Source organism: Cibotium barometz, chromosome 19, assembly GCF_041138505.1.
Source record: "Cibotium barometz isolate CiBa-2024 chromosome 19, ASM4113850v1, whole genome shotgun sequence".
Classification (NCBI taxonomy): domain Eukaryota; kingdom Viridiplantae; phylum Streptophyta; class Polypodiopsida; order Cyatheales; family Cibotiaceae; genus Cibotium; species Cibotium barometz.
In genome coordinates this window covers 40,061,243-40,078,161 of record NC_141064.1, presented here as the reverse complement: position 1 = coordinate 40,078,161, position 16,919 = coordinate 40,061,243, and the positions used below count along the sequence as shown (strand labels likewise).

The 16,919-nt window shown below is 48.2% G+C and overlaps 1 protein-coding gene across 4 annotated transcripts in view; it reads right to left on the bottom strand.

Moving 5' to 3' along the window:
* The window catches only part of LOC147628580 (uncharacterized), an 84,572-nt gene extending 71,011 nt beyond the window's left edge, over window positions 1–13,561 (bottom strand). For all 4 annotated transcript variants that reach the window (XR_015268143.1, XR_015268142.1, XR_015268144.1 and 1 more), the window contains exon 1: window positions 13,118–13,561. Coding sequence is in view for 1 of the 4 variants with exons in the window: in XM_086813784.1 (XP_086669910.1) it covers window positions 13,118–13,334 (217 nt within the window). In the remaining 3 variants the exon portion in view is untranslated. The remainder of the gene's footprint in view (window positions 1–13,117) is intronic.
* Between the last annotated feature and the right edge of the window lie 3,358 nt (window positions 13,562–16,919).

The following is a 16,919-nucleotide window of genomic DNA, read 5'->3' as shown; positions in this document are numbered from 1 at the left end:
CAACTTCCATGTTCCATTTTTGTGCAGAGAATCCATCTCTGACTTCATGGCACGCTCCCAAAGAGCCTTGTCTGCCCTCTGTAAAGCCTCCTTATAAAATGAGGGCTCCCCACAATCAGTGAGCATCAAGTAGTCAACCCCTGGAACAAACCTGTCAGGGGCTCTGGAGGGTCTTGTGGACCTCCGTACCCAATGACCATCATTTGCAGGTTGCTGTCCAGCCTGCATATCACCTATTGGTGGCTCCTGTTCCATGCCATAAGGCTGAAAAATCATGCCCGGTATCTCCTCTAACTGTGGAATATCCATAGGGATATCTTCTGCCATCTCTGGCTGTCCATTTGGACCATTTTCAGCACCATTTAAGGGCTGGTTTTGCTGCTGTAATGGCTGATTTACAGCCCTTGGTTGTTGTCCATGATGTCCATCATCATCAAAGATGACTCTGCCAAGCTCCTGTTGCCTTGCAGGCTCCTTATACATGCATGTTTCATTAAAAATGACATCATTGCTGCGTATAATCTTTCTATTCATTGGATCCCAAAGTCTATACCCCATTTCACCTCTGTCACCATATCCTAGGAATATGCATTTGTGAGACTTAGGATCAAGTTTGGTGCGCATTTCCCTGCGTATGTGCACGTACGCAACGCAACCAAACACTCTCAAGTGCTTGTATGACGGAGGCTTCCCTGTCCATACTTCTTCTCGCACTTTCCCACCAAGCCTCGTGTTAGGTGACCTGTTTATAAGATGAACAGCTGTCATAACAGCTTCAGCCCAAAAACCATGAGGTAACGCAGCATGTGACAACATAGAACGGACCTTCTCCTGAATGGTCCTGTTCATCCTCTATGCTGTCCCGTTTTGTGGAGGATCATAAGGAGTAGAGAGCTCCCTCTTGATGCCTTTAGCATCACAAAAGTCCTGAAACTGTTTGGACATATACTCTCCACCATTGTCGGAACGCAAAGCCTTAAGTGTTTTGCCAGTTTGGTTCTCAACAAGAGCAACAAACTTCTCAAACACTGAGACTGTATCACTCTTCAGACGAAGAGGATAAACCCACACCTTGCGTGTGGCATCATCAATAAAGGACACAAAATATTTTGCCCCTCCCAAAGAAAGCTGAGGCATCTCACATACATCTGTATGCACAAGCTCTAACTGAGCATCTTTCTGTCCAGGAGCTTTCTTGTGGGGGCACTGGAGTTGCCTGCCATATATACAATGCTCACAAAACTGAAAACTTGAAAACTTTAGAGAAGGCAAGTAACCAAAACGAGACAATTACTCCATTCCTTTGACACTCATGTGTCCCAACCGGATATGCCACATAGAGATTTCCAGCAGCTCGGTTGCATTTACATTAGCATGGTGACAAACACCAGCATGCATGAAGTAAAGAGTGTCCACCTTAGAGCCTCTGGCAACAACCAGTGAGCCCTTACTAATCTTCCACTTTCCACGACCAAATGTGTTAACATAATCAGTATCATCAAGTTGTCCAGTAGAAAGCAGGTTCTTCTTGATCTCAGGCACATGCCTGACATCATGGAGCATAAGCTGTGAGCCATCTGAAAACACAAGCCTCACATCACCTCTGCCAAGAATCTTGCATGCATGGTTATCACCCAAATAAACTACTCCTTCATTGCCAGCAGTATACCTGACAAACAAGTCTCTGCAACCTGTGACACTGAATCAATGATCCATGAGTGCATACCATGACCATCTCCTGCAAGAAGTGAATGGGCATCAAGTGAAGACGTGAATAGGACTTCATCCTCACTGTCACCTGCATGGGACACATTGACTTCTTCAATCTTGACTCCACTTTTGCCCTTTGGCTTTACATCTTTGGCTTCATCTTTGTCTTTGTCTTTGCCTTTTCCCTTTTCCTTTTGTTCATTCTTCCATTTGTAGCATTGCTTTTTGATGTGTCCCTTCTTGCCACAATAATGGCATTCCAAGTCCTTTTTGGAGCGGGACTTGCTCCTTTCCCGTTCTTGGCTTTTACCCCTTTGCTGGGATCTCCCACGTGCATTCATTGCATTGGACTTTCCAACAGAGTTGTTTTTCCTGTTCATCTCCTCTTGAAGGAGCGCACCCTCAACATCTGCATATGACAGCATAGCATTCGAATTGCTAGTGGCTGTCCTGAATGTGTCCCAACTCTCTGGCAAAGTGCATAAGAGAAAAGTGGCTTTGAACTCATCGTCCACCATTGCCAACTTTTGATTAATGACCTGGCTGACAATACCATTAAACTCATTTAGATGGGCTGTCATAGACGCCCCTTCCTTCATCTGAAGACCTATGAGTTTCTTCAACCAATACACTTTGCTTGAGGCACTTTGCTGGGCATACAAGTCCTGCAATCTTTGCCACATTCCCCAAGCTGTCTTCTCTTCACGAATGCTGAAAAGTAAAGAGTCTGACACACAGACAACATGATAGTAGATCTTGCCAGCTCATCCATATCTTCCCACTCTTCAGCAGTAAGAGAAGCGGGCATTACACCCCTTTCTTTGATGGGCTTGTGCTGCTTCTTCTGGAGCAACACATTATAGCACTGGGTTTGCCAAATATCATAGTTATGTGAGCCTTCAAGCTTCTTGATGTGAAGCAATGAAGAGCTCTCACCTGTGGTTGCCATAGCAATATGCAACCTGTCACAGTCAATGCCTGACTCCCTGCAAGATGGATGTGCAAACACTGCACCAAAGCACACAAAGTGCTCACAGTTGTTCTCCCAAAGTTTATCTCCCACTGCGGAAGCACAAATGCAACTCTACTCCCACTGTATGTGATGAAATCACCAAAATCTGGTTGCTGCAGATTTAGGACAGCACCTTAAATGTGCTATGTTCCCCTTCCAAAGTACTGTACAGCAGTACGAAGTGCTCACCAATGATGTACCAAATCTGTACCGGCAAGTACAGCAGCTGAAAATGAACCTTTTCCTCACTCAAATCAATGTACAGCCATGCCAAAACTTGCACAAAGTTGTACCAAATCTGTACCAGCAAGTACAGCAACAATAAATGCTGTCCTGGCTGTCTAAATGAGTGAAAATCAGACTTTTACAGTCCCCACCACTGCATACAACAGTCCCGAACAGAAATTGGGCAAAAGCCCCTTGACTGCAAGCTGATTTCTGAGGATTCAAGGCATAAAAGTCTTGCCTGCTGCTTTGCCAAGCTCAACAAGCATGAAATCTTGAAAAGCCCCTTGATTTAAGATCAATTTCTAGTCGTACATGGTACATTAACGCACATGAAGGCATCCAAAGTCTTCACAATGCTTCCCCCAGGCCACATTGAATCCAATACATAAAAGCCCCTTGATTTACAGGCACATTGAGTGCTTGACAGGCATCAACACATTGCCCAAAGCATCAAATGTGAGTGCCTGCATGCAAATCAACCCAATCGGCACAAAAGCCCTTTGATTTGCACTGCAATTTTCTGCAATTTTGGCCCGAATGTGAGATTGCTCACATCATACAGCATGTATGAATGCCCAATTGCACAATTACATCAAAAGCCCCAAATTTTGGCATCCAATTTCTTGCAAATTGATCCTGAATGTGACCAATGTCACCCAATTTTGCCAATTTTGCTCAAAATTTGAGCAATTTGGCACCTGTACCTGCTCAATTGATAATTGTACCTGCTCAATTGCAAATCCCAAAAAAAAATTGAAGCAAATACCTTTGCAATTTCTGATTGCAGGAAAGAGGAGGGGTTCGTGCTGATGCTGCTGCAGTCTGATTCTTGGAGGTGATCCTTGGAGAGCTTTGATGGCTGCTCCAATCAAGCTAGCTCACGCAGGCATTTACCATGAAGTGCCAAAACAGAAACGCCTATGGTTTCCGGGCGCCAAGTCTACTGCATGGCTCGACAGCTCGCTGCTTTTACATGTTCGCCGACACCCTGTTGAAGGGGTGCTTTTACGTGTTCGCCCACGTGCAGCGTTTGTGCCGCCGCCTTCGCCTAGTGGTGGCGGGTTGTGCTCGCCCAGCCTACCACACTCACTGCGACCCACGCCTCAACGCCTCCCAGTCGCTCGAGCTCGCCTTCATCATCGCTGACAGGCTCCGCCGCAACCGCCTAGTAGCCAGCCGTCTAACGCCTCCGCCTAGTGGCTTTACGCCTTGTGGCCAGGCGTCTAACGCCCAACGCTCACACAGACTGCGCCCAGCACACGCCTGCTAATGTTGACTCCTTGCGCTTCAACGACCTGCTGTTTCAACGACCACACACAGTGCTCTTCTACAGTCTATTTCCAGCGTTGCAGTTCTGCCCGTGGCTCTTCCTCTGCTCGTGCCAAACTCAAGGCTCCATAGCCGAGCTGCTTCTTCGCGATGAAGACGACTCCGCACACCCGCACACACACGAACACAACCGTGGCTCTGATACCAGTTGAATGCGAGAAGAATTGTTTGTCTCTCATATGAAACCGTAACAATTCTTCTCCCATTCACAAAGATGTCCCAGTCAAAGGCTGTGACACCTGTGGCCTAGTCTATATGAATACTAGACCAATGCTGCCACTAAGTGACTGCCTCACTAGTGAGATGGGGAGCCGCTAAGTGGACTTTGTCTTGTGGGTCTGTGATCCTAGCTAATGGAAAATGAGCATTAAACTGATGAACAAATTGATTAACTGATGAATGATCACACTTACTATCATACTTACTGAAGTTTGGTTGACTGCGAATGATGGTGGTTGATGCTGCTGCGGGCTGCTGGCTGGTGACACCTATGACTGGGGAGACTGAGGAGAGCTGCTAATACCTCAAGTGTATGGCCTCCTTTTCCCGTTGGTGCTCGAGTAACATACGCTCTCAATCAAGATCACGTTGGTGTTCCCGAGCCGCAATGGCAGATCTGTTTGAGATAGCCGAGAGACATGTGAAGATCCCGACACTCCCCACGTTCCCGATGGACCGTCAGTTGGACGGGAGCAACTACGGCATATGGAAGGTTATGATGGAATCTGTTCTGGAGTCTTACGACCTCGCTGATTTCGTCGTTGTTGGTGTTCCACGGCCGAAAGTAGAGGAAGGGGAGTTACCGTCAACCCGAAAAGACCGGGAGGCCCAAACACAGATGTGGGATCGTGTCAACGCCAGGGTCCGTTCGTTTATCTTTCTCAACTGCACACCACAGGTAATCAATCATGTAAAGCACATGATGCTGGCCAGAGGTATATGGCAGCATTTGGCCTCACTTTACAACAGGGTATCGCCCATGAAGAGGATTTCCTTGGAAGTACAAAGGCGGGTTATGAACGCTGCAAAGTCGTCGACGATACGGGAGCATATTAACAAGCTGCAGGCTCTTCAGCAGGAAGTTCTTCAGGCTGGGAAGGAGATATCGTCAGAGGACATGGCCATCACGTTGCTGTCACATTTGCCCTCTTCGTACTCAGCATTTTACTCGTCGTTGATTACCAGTGGCAGGCTCAGCACCATCACGTGGGAGGAGCTTGTGCCCATGGTCTTGGACCAGGAGGAACGATTCACGAACCCTCCTCAGGGTGGAGGTTCGGAGGCCTTTACTGGCCAACGGTCGAAAGGCCGTAACTCGGGCAAAGGGAAGGCTTCATCGGAGAAGTCTTCTGAGAAGAAGTCCGACGCTGACCGCGAGAAACTGAAGGCAGAGAGGACCTGTAATGATTGTGGCGAGAAAGGCCACTACTGGAGGCAGTGTCCCAAGCGGAAGACCGAGAAGGGTGAAGACTCCTCAGCAGCAATCATGAAGACTCCGGCTTTTGTGCACCTGGAGGTGATGGACACCGATGTTTCATTTTCTTCATTCAGGAAGGAGATTGGAGGACTCTCCGCAACGGATACTCGGGAGTGGATTCTCGATAGTGGTGCTTCCAGGCACATGACTCCTTCCCGTTCCGGTTTACAGGATCTCTGCAGGCTTTCTGGTCATATTCTTACTGGGGATACGTCCACTATCCCAATTCACAGTGAGGGCAGGATGGAGATAGTTCCCGATGGCAGAGGGGGGAAGCATTCCTCCCAGGTGTTGTATGTTCCGGCACTTGGTTTTCATCTGTTGTCAGTGCATCAGGTTTGCAAGACTGGCGTACGGGTGGAGTTTGATGAGCATTTTGTTGCTCTCCGGGACAAAGCAACAGGCCAAGTGGTTTGGGAAGGAGTGGAGAATGGAGTTTACAGGCTTTCAGCACTCTCTCCCCCAGGTCCTCAGGTTTGTGATGAGTGGCAGTCTGGTAATGGCCACTTAAGTGTGGATGCGCTGCAAGTGCGAGCTTTCCGAGACCAAGTGGTGGATAGCTTGCCAGTAGATGGCAGCAGTTGGCAGGAACTTTCCAGTACTGATGTTGGTAGTTATTGTGTTCGTGAGTCAGAGGAAGCTGCACAGGTCACTTATGCTCTGATGTCTCGTCGTGTTTGGGACATAGAACCTCCAGTAGATGAGGATGTTCTTTCCACGGGGACCTTTCAGAAAGCCAGGCAGGTGGCAGGTGCTTACTTGCAGAAGGAGGTGGTTTCTCCAGGCTTTGTGGTTCCGGATTCAGAGGGGGTGGTTGACAGGTTTCAACTTTCATCAGGTTTCCAGGACTTGTTTGTGCACCATAACAGGTGTTGATCCTTCTGAGCAGTGTGATGCCTTTTTGACTCAGAAGCTGTATGGTTCATTGATCTGGTTGATGGACACCAGATTGGACGGGAGCTTCCTGATGAGGCGGTTGAGCTCATGGTTGCAGATGACTCTTTGGGAGGTAGGATTGCGTTTCATGTGGTTTCTGCGGCATGCGAAGGATCATGGACTCTTGTACACAGGAGGGGGATTGTTGGATGGAGTCCGACTCCACGGTTGGAGTGACTCGGTTTGGGGAGGAGATTCGGACACGAAGAGATCTACTTATGGCCCAGGAGCAGTTTTACGGAGCAGGAGGAGGTTACATTGCAGGTTTGGGCTTCCACTGAAGGAACCCATGGTCATCCAGAGGCACTTTGTTCGTGAACAGATCGTTGCTGATGACATCTTGCTAGAGTTCTGTTCGACCGAGGACAATACGGTGGACCTCTTCACGAAGTCGCTCTCTCAGGATTTGCTCAGGCGGCACCTCAGCTCCCTGTGGTTGGTTACACAGCCAGGAGCTGAGAGGGGGTGTTAGAAGTCATCTCCTGTCTAGATTTATACACCAGGGCCTTTTTGTGAGTGTGCCCGCCCTTATCAGATGTTTTATCATTTTTCCTCACTCCCCGTATTTTTTCCCATTTTTCTGTGGCATGGGAGGCAGTCTAGTAGTGGCAAGACCCTGAGCCTGGCCGACTGCATCTGTGACATGGCCGACTGCAGTGCATGAGTCGTGGGACTCTTCTGGTGCTGGCCGACCCATTCAGATGCTAGCCGACTGTGATTATCCAATCGTGGAGGTTCCTGTGTCCAGTCGGCTGCCCTACAGCAGGCCGACTGCTGCTGATGTGGGGACATATATATAGGCCCCCCAGTCCCATACCACTCATTGTATCATATTCAGGATCTTCTTGTGTATATCAGAGCAGAGTTACACGCCTACATCTCTCTCTCTCTCTCTTGTGCTGTTTTTTCTGCCTGCGTTTTTTGCTCGTGTTCCCAGATCTGGTCATCATCTCCGCTGCGTATTCTGACAGGGTCGGCCCGTTCCGGCCCCAGTGCTGGTGTCCATCTTTCCATTTCATTTCATTTCAATTTCAAAGTTGTATTAAGTTGTCCATTTCAAATATGTGGTTTTAAAGTTGTGCTATTAAGCGTGTGGATGTCCAACGGAGTCTTCCCACTTGACGGGATCGGTTTCATCACCTTTTATGTAAGGCAGCCCATGGCTCCAGATCCAGATACCTTTCGAATCATTTTCCCGAGAAAATGAATTTCAGTAAGTATAATGGTAAACTCGATCCCACAACTCTTTATTCATGGTTACATCAATTTGAAGCTTACTTTGCCGTAGTTAGGAAAACAGATACTGACAAAGTGATCTTAGCTAGTTGGTACTTGGAAGGTGAGGCCATTCCTTGGTGGACTCAGTGGGCTCATGCCCACACCAGAGCAGGTATGGCAGCTTATGTGTGGGACGAGTTCGTCCGCGACCTTAAGCAACGGTTTCTACCGCCCCACTACCTTGAGCGACTCGAAGACGAGTTCAGGGGAGCGCATCACGTGCAACCAGTCCTTCAGTTTGCCAATAAAATTTCGACCTTGTGTCTGCAATTAGGCTTATCTGATTCGGACAAGAAAGTGCAGTTTTTGTATGGCCTGGACACGCAAATCCAATGGGAGGTGCGTATGTTTAGGCCAACCACCTTTGAGGACGCACTCTCGCTTGCGCAGAGTGCAGAAATGAAACACAATGGTAGCAAGCCCAAGACTTCCCAGCCGGCTTCTCCCAGGGCTAACACCTCAGGGGACAAAAGCCAGAACCAAACGGGGTCTTCCCCAAGACAGAGCCTGGGAGCCTCTGGCTCCAAGAACTCGAACAATGCGTCTAAGCTTACTCCAGACCAGTAAGCGGAGGCAGGCAAGACAGGTGGCAAGTTGAGTGCTGAGGAGCTTTCTCAGTACAAGAAGGAGGGTAGATGTTTCTTTTGTCATACAAAAGGACATACTTCTCGGGATTGTCCGAAGAAGCCTCCAAAGGCCGCCGCCGCCTCCACAGCTTCCGTGGTGAGCTCAGCTCCCACACAGACCCCAGCGGCTAACCCTAGTTCTTCAACCCCCAGTGCTTCATTTGGAGCAATTGTTAGCCGGGAGCTCGAAGATAAGCAGAAGGGCGTCCATGACCAAGAGTATGAGCACAATGAATTGCTCAAGTCCTTTGGCTACATAGGTGGCCAGAGAGTCGTCTTGTTTGACAGCGGCAGCACGGAGGATGTGGTCACGGAACAGGCCACTGGGCGTGCCCGTTTCGAGCTGACACCGGTGGACAAACAGGTTGAGGGATTTAGCACAGGTATGACAACGAGCGTCAAGTATGAAGCTCTCGGTGCTAAGTTAGTGATTCAGGACATAGAGTTTGTGCGTGACTTTATGGTTGCCCCTCTTGTAGGAGCAGACATAATTTTGGGTATCCAGTGGTTTCACAAGTTTCTTCCTGATGTCAAGTGGGACAAGCACACGTTTCAAATCAATCGGAATGTGTCGAACACCCCGGTGACCATTAAGTGTGAGCCAGGTATTCCAAACTTTCCGCTCATAAGCCACTTGCAGGCTAAGCGAGCAGTCAGGAAAGGCGCACAGTGTGCGATGATTTACATCCAGACAGCCCAGACGGTGGCCAGTGCTTCCGAGAAGTACTTGGTCCTCCATGAAAAGTTCCAGAAGAATTTTCTTGGGGACAGCCTCCCTCCCCAGCTCCCCCCGTCCAGACCGGAGGATCACAGGATTGACCTCCTCCCAGGCTCGGAACCCCCGAGCAAGTTTCGGTATCGCCTGTCTAAGGCAATGGAATCGGAGTTGGACCGCCAACTCCAAGAATTGTTGCAAGCTGGCTTCATCCACCCCAGCGTGTCGCCATTTGCAGCACCGATCTTGTTTGTCAAGAAGAAAGATGGGTCTTCCCGGTTGTGTGTCGATTATCGTGCACTCAACAAGCTGACTATCAAGAGCAGATTCCCGATGCCTCGAATTGACTATATTCTCGAGAGGTTGAATGGAGCAAAGGTATTCTCCAAACTGGATTTAAAGAGTGGGTACCACCAGGTACAGATTGTAGAGGGGGACATCCCCAAGACAGCCTTCCGTACAAAACGGGCCCACTATGAATTTGTGGTCATGCCATTTGGTTTGATGAACGCCCCAGCTACATTTAACCGCATGATGATGCGTGTTTTCCAGGAGTTGATTGGAGAGAGTGTGTTCATATTTTTGGACGACATACTCATATTTTCAGCTACAGTTGAGCAGCATGACATTGATGTGGAGAAAGTCCTTAAGTTGCTGGAAAGCAACGAGCTCTATGTCAATGAAAAGAAGTCAGAATTTTATCTGTTCTAGGTACATTACTTGGGATATATAATTAGTGCTGAAGGCATTCGACTTGATCCGGCTAAGGTGGCCAAGATTGTTAACTGGAAAGTACCACAGACAGCTTATGACATTAGATCATTTGTGGGTATATGCCAGGCATATTCCACCCACATTGACAAGTTTTCTGATCTCTCGGCAGATCTCACCGATCTGCTAAAGGGAGTGAAAGCCAGAAGGCAAAAGATTCGAATGACTCCGCGAGCGTTGGAGGCATTCCAGAACCTCAAGGTGGCTTTGTCAGAAGCGCCTTGTTTAGCTCTTACCTCATGGGACGAACCATGTCAGGTGATCACCAATGCGAGTGACATCTCAATTGGAGGTGTATTGCAACAGAATGGTCATCCAGTAGCTTACATGTCTCGTAAGTTACTGCCCACCGAGAAGAATTACTCAGTCTATGATCGTGAACTCCTAGCAGTTATACAGGCCTTGAAACATTGGAAACATTTCTTGTATGGCCGTGACTTCGAGGTTCGTACTGACCATCAAGCATTGCGCTGGATTCAAACGATGCCAAGTGCACAATGGAGTGATCGACAACACCACTGGAGTCAGATATTCCAGTAGTTCGGTGGTATGATTGAGTACCTTCCAGGAAAGGCCAATCCAGTGGCCGATGCTTTAAGCAGGAAGGGACAAGTATCTATGATTCAGACCACTAGACTTGACCTTGTTGGTACAGGACTTGAGGACATGAAGCACACGTACGCGGATTCCGAGGAATTCGGTACTCAGTGGGAACAGGCATTGGATACCACAGGACCATGCCATTTTCTGATACGCGATGGTTGGCTTTTCTACAAAGACCGACTGTGTGTCATGAAGTCATTCAGGGCAGCTCTTCTCCATGATGCCCATGACGCCATTACAGGTGGTCATAGGGGCATGAATTCGACTCTGGAGAAATTAGAACGGCAATACTATTGGCCAAAGATGAGGCGTGATGTGTTTACATATGTACAACGCTGTGACATTTGTCAAAAGGTGAAAGCTCCTCGTGGAAAGAAGATAGGGTTGTTACAGCCCTTGCCAATTCCTGAGGGTCCTTTCTAGGACATTTCGATGGACTTTGTCACAAATCTGCCTCCCAGCCCGAGTAAGCGTAATCCGCAGTGCTTAACTATTGTTGATAGGTTTAGCAAATTTGTTATGCTTATTCCGTGCAGGGTCAATGTGACCGTCGAGGATGTTGCCTAGTTATTCATTCGACATTGGTACCCGATTGGCGGGATTCCTAGAACCATAGTGTCAGACCGAGATGCCAAGTTTACCGGTCATTTTTGGAGGGCATTGTTTGATAATTTTGGTACTAAGCTGAATTTTTCCAATGCATTCCACCTACAGACAGATGACCAAACAGAGATATACAACCAGTTGGCCTTTGATGTGCTTAAGTGTTATGTCCACGATCAACAAGGTAAGTGGGAATCGTTTTTGCCTTTAGTTCAAGCTGTTTTGAATGACTCTTTTTCTGCAGCTATTGGCAGGACTCCATATGAGGCAGCGTTTGGAAGGTCTTTCCAGTCGTTGTTAACCAGGACTTCGTCTTCAGTACCCGAGGCGAACAGAGTGACGGAGTCTTACCAGGCGATCCTAGAGTCCACAAATTGGCTAAAGCGCAAGAGGCCTACACTCGACAGGCCAATAAAGACCGAAGGGACATGAAGTTTTCGGAAGGGGATTGGGTGTATCTTCGGATTATGAAGCAAAGATTGAAGCAGGTGGGCAAGCGATGCCCAAAGTTGTCTTTCAGGAGCTTCGGATCATTTCCCATCCGGAAAAAGATTAATGAGGTGTCTATGCAGTTAAAGCTACCTCCGAGTTGGACTATGCACAATGTATTTCATGTCAATTGGTTAATGCCATATGCAGGTCCACCCCCTTCAAAGGTCAAAGACGAAGCGAAACCAGACATTGTTGATGAAGCAGAAGTAATGATTCCAGAACAGATCCTTCTGCACCGTTTCAAGCATGGCTCAGGCCGAAGACTACGACAGTTCCTCACGAAGTTTCAGGACCGAGGAACTCATGAAGCGGTATGGCTCGACAAAGAATTTTTCGAAGACTATCCGGCATTATTGACGGATTATTTGGAGGCTATGCAGCTTCCGTCAAGTTAAGTAGAAGGGGATGTCACGTGCATTCCGCACTTGGATGCCACGTAGACATTTCTGTACAGAAGGTGCAGGACCTGGGATGGTGAACTCGTACCATGTGAGCCCAGTCCGAGACGAGTCAGCCAGGGATCCATCTCAGATGTCCGAGGTCAGGTGGTGCGTTTTAGCATCAGATGGTTTCAGGTGGTGTTTAGGGCTGAAAGAAGACTCCCAGAGCTTCCGCGTGTTCCAGGAGGGAAGGTCTCTCTTAGTCTCTACTGCGAGAGCTCATAATGTGAAAGAAAACATTGATAGGTTGCTCAAGGTAGGGTTTAAATTTGGAGTTTACCGCTGAGGTATCTATTGGTGGTTGTTCCCAATATAGGTAGTGACCCAAGAAAAATGGAAAACTAGGAATTTGTGTTGATTTTAGGAAAGCTCAATGCTTAAGCCACCCAGGTCGCTTTTCCACTCCCATTCATAGATAACATGCTAAATGAAGTAGTTGGTTATGAGATGTATGGTTTTATAGATGGGTACAGTGCGTACAATCACTTATCTATAGCACTCATGGATAGGTAAAAATCCAATTTTACCATCGAGTGTGGAACTCGCATGTTCAATGTAATGCCATTTGGGTTGTGCAAATGCTCTCGCCACATTTCAAAGGCACAAGATGAAGGGTTTGACAAATTTTCCACATAGATTAATAACCATAATCTTAGATGACTTTGCAATCTACTTAACTATGCTAAGGCATCTCAAGCATTTGAGACAAATATTACAAAGGTGCTCAGAGTGAATTTGAGACAAATATTACAAAGTGAATTTGAGACAAATATTACAAAGGTGCAGAGATGTGAATTTCCTTAAAAACTGTCTACTAAGGGTAATTCATGGGGCATATAATTTTATAGTGAAGTATTTACACGTCCCTGAAAAAAATCAAAGTCATGAAGGATATACCTGCACACCTACAAGTGTCACACAAGTCCAATCCTTGAAGTACTGTGTGATGGTTGCGTTCTCTTGCTGAGACCACTTGAAAATCTTCCGGCTCCTCCTTGAGATTAGCCAACTCGGATGTGGAAGCTACCACCGAGGTTAGAGGGACCACTGAAGGAAGAGCCGAGGTCGAGACAGATCGACGATAATGGGGCCAAGAGGTACCGTGCTCTGCCATGAGGCACGCATTCTCTAAGAGCTGTTGTGCTCCGCCTTCACCAGTTGAGTGGCTTGCTCCTAAAAATCCTGCAACGAGGGAAGGTCTCCAGTTAGAGTGGCAAGCTTAGGGAGGGAAGGTCTCTCTTGGTTTTTGCCGGGAGAGCTCATAATGTGAAAGAAAATATATATCGATAGCTTGTTCAAGGTTTGGGGTTTGTATCTATTCAGAGTTTGTGAGTAGTGCATATTCAGATTTTGTGAGTAGTGCCGTGGGCATTAATGAAATATAAGACAATGTATTAAATAACATACGAAAAGTAAAAAAATCAAGTTCTTTACAAAAAGGGAAACGACATTTTATTAATCCACTAGAAGTATTATTTTTGTACATTGGAATATCCAATGGATATTTCATGAGAACCAAAGATAAAAAAGGATTCACACAAAGGCCTCGTCATCACTGAGGTCATGTCGTGGTGGCACCGATATGAAATCATCTCCCTCACTGATAGCTCTGAGAAACTCTGCAGCTTTCTCTTCGGATGAATTTATGTACGGCTCTGTAGGATCCACATCAGGTGGACTGTCCTCCACAAGGATGGGATTATTGCAACCACCTGTAGGAACACCATCCTCTTGACTGTCTAGGAGGGCCTGTGGATCTCCTTCTTCTACTGCATGGCATGGCCTCGGAAGGAAGTACCTGGCAAACTCACCTTCAATATAGTGATCTCTGAAGAATACCTTTCTTATATCAAAGATATCGGTGAGCTCATGAGTCTTCAAGCACTTCCACATGGCACGAGCCCTACTAGAATCCATGCCATTGCTAGCTCTAAGAATGATCCACTCGGCGCTTGGAAAATATTTGCCACTTCTCATCATCTTCAGAAGAGTCACACCCAGTGTGACTGTCCATTGGTTGAATATGTAATTTTCCATGTACACAAAAATTCATTGGTGTGAGACAAACGTGGTTTTTCAAGTCACCCTCGCCAAACTGCATATCTAGTGTTCGCCCTCTCGAGATCTCCTCAGCAGACACGTGGTGTGCATGGAAACGAATGTGAGGTTTATGCAAATCTTTGAGACAGCAGCCTACCATTCCCTCAAACGTATGCATCTTTATCTGGCGTACGCACGACACATAACAATACCGCCGAGTGGTTTATTTACATTCCACATAGCGCCTGACGGTTTTACCTACTGATATTATAGACGTTGATAGTATGCAGGCAACCATCTGGAAATGAAGATGCTGCAGAGTTCCACCTCTCTCAAGCGAGAAGACAGCCTAAGTGCATTCGTGATGCACAAACTCAACAAGAGAATCCCAAAGAGAGATGTTCACATCATCATTTCCAATCCTGATAGTGATAGACACCTCCAGCATCTTCAGATTGTTGTGGCTAGGGAACTGCGGACATGCTGCGGGTGGGTCTGTTGGATGGACAACACCCGCGGTATCCATGCTCTTCTTCCTCTTAGTTGTAGCACACGACGTTTCAGAACTACCTGCGACAACAACAAAATCTCATGCATGTTGAAACACACAGAAACATATATGAGATTAACAAAATACACACAGAGAAACGTACCTGAGGAGCGATCCTTCCGTTTCACAGCTTTCAAGTTTTTCTGGCCCATAGGACCTTCAGGAGGCGTAACAATTCGAGGAGCCACATTCTCCTTGTTGGAGTCAGACGGGCAATCGCTACTAGGAGGAGGTACCCCAGGAAAACGAGAAGGCGACAATGCCTTGCTTCTTGCGCTCAGGCATGCCGAGAGACAGTTGCCCCCACAACCACAGAAAACACAACACATAAAAAATCCAAGAATATCAACAAGGAGGGCAGAAGCTCCACGCAGACACGACATGCATAATTGCCAGGCCATCGAACATGTCGATGTGCCACGAAGAGAAGAGAAGCTCCATGCAGACACCACGAAGATAGTAGGGCGACGAACATGCAGATGTGCCACGAACAGATGAGAACCCACGCTCAGACACACGTAACACATGCGAGCGAGTCGGCCTCGTCTAGCCTGGGGACCTTTGGCGGCAGGCCCAGCACGTAGCTTTGGAGATTGGCAGGCCTTCTGCAGTCTACCAGAGGAGATCCGGGTGGAGAGGCTGAGTCACTTCAGAGGGGGGTTGATTATGAGGGATGACATTCAGGAGGCACTCACAGAGGAGTGGTTCACGCCTATTAAGCTAGTGGCCCCGCGGTGGATGGGAGCCTTTACACAGTTGGAGATCCTGATTGCTGTCAGAGCTTGCACTAAGGATGGCAGATGCCTCTACTATGAGATTCAGGATGAGGGCAGACTTCAGAGAGTGGAGGTGGAGTCGCCTTTGGTTGTAGAGTGCACCTCTCAGAGGATACAGGTAGTGGCCGCCGCCGCTTCTCGGAAGTGGCATATTGACCCAGACCCTGCAGATGTGCTCCCGGATTGGCGCATATGGGCATATGTAGCGTGCCCCTTGGCCCGGCTACAGTGGGACCCTGGTGAGTACGAGTGGCACGATCCTTATGCATCCCTTGAGGCCAAAGAGATTACCTTTTTTCAATATACTGTTCGGTTGGGACGGCATATTTTGACGGCGAGGAGGATGGTCTCTCCTTCTGCACAGCAGCGGGGCACTGGCAGCTACTACAGGGACTCTCACAGGAGTTTCTGGAGGATTTTTGGGCCTGGCTCTGGGCTAGTCGATAGGCTCGCAGGATCTCGACTTTCCAGTGGTGGCTGGTCGCCCACCACCACAGGGGCTCAGTAGTTGGCACCTGGCTTGTCTACAGCGGTCTTCCGGCGGCCTGCGTCCGCGGCCACCCTATGGAGACACAGAGACATTGCCTTTGGGACTGCCCTCAGGCGCAACTGATTGGCTGCGGATGCTGCGTATTCTGGCCCCCCTCTCTCCAAAGGGTACGTATACGTGGGGTGACGCTGCTTGGTCGACTTCGTCAGGGCCTGCTATGGGCTATGAGACGGAGCAGGACAGCCAGGCCATCAGATTCATTAGGGGCCAGCCTCGCCTTGTTCCTTCACCGGATTTCTCGTCCGCCAGCTGGACACAGGAGAGGGATCTACGATGGGAGCTCCTCAGCAGCATCACCATCTGGTTCACCTGGAAGGCCCGGTGTTTCAGGGCCTTTAAGGGGAAGCCACCAGCAGAGACTGTTCAGGGGATCTAGCAGGAGTTGATCCACACCTTGGGGGGGCAGTACGACCGCATTCGGGGCGGATGAGGCGATCTTGCGGTGCCAGGCCTTTCACACCACCTGGCGCTGCGGCCCCTTCTATACCCTTCATGCGGGGTCCCCCCGCTGGCACTATAGGCCACCTGTTTGGCTTTTCCCCCCTCCTATTGTATGATATAGCCATTCAATTCTTTGTACTGATACTTGTACTTTTCAGCACCTAGGGAGAGTCTCCCTGGCTGCCCTGCTATTTTCTCTGCTCTGTTTTTTCTTGTGAGCAGGAGAGGATCTTTTGTAGCCCTACGGGCGTTTTTTATAACTAATGAAAGGATCTTTTCTCGAGAAAAAAAAACACATGTGAGCGAGTCCAACTCCTAAGACATGTGGGTGAGTCGCTCTAG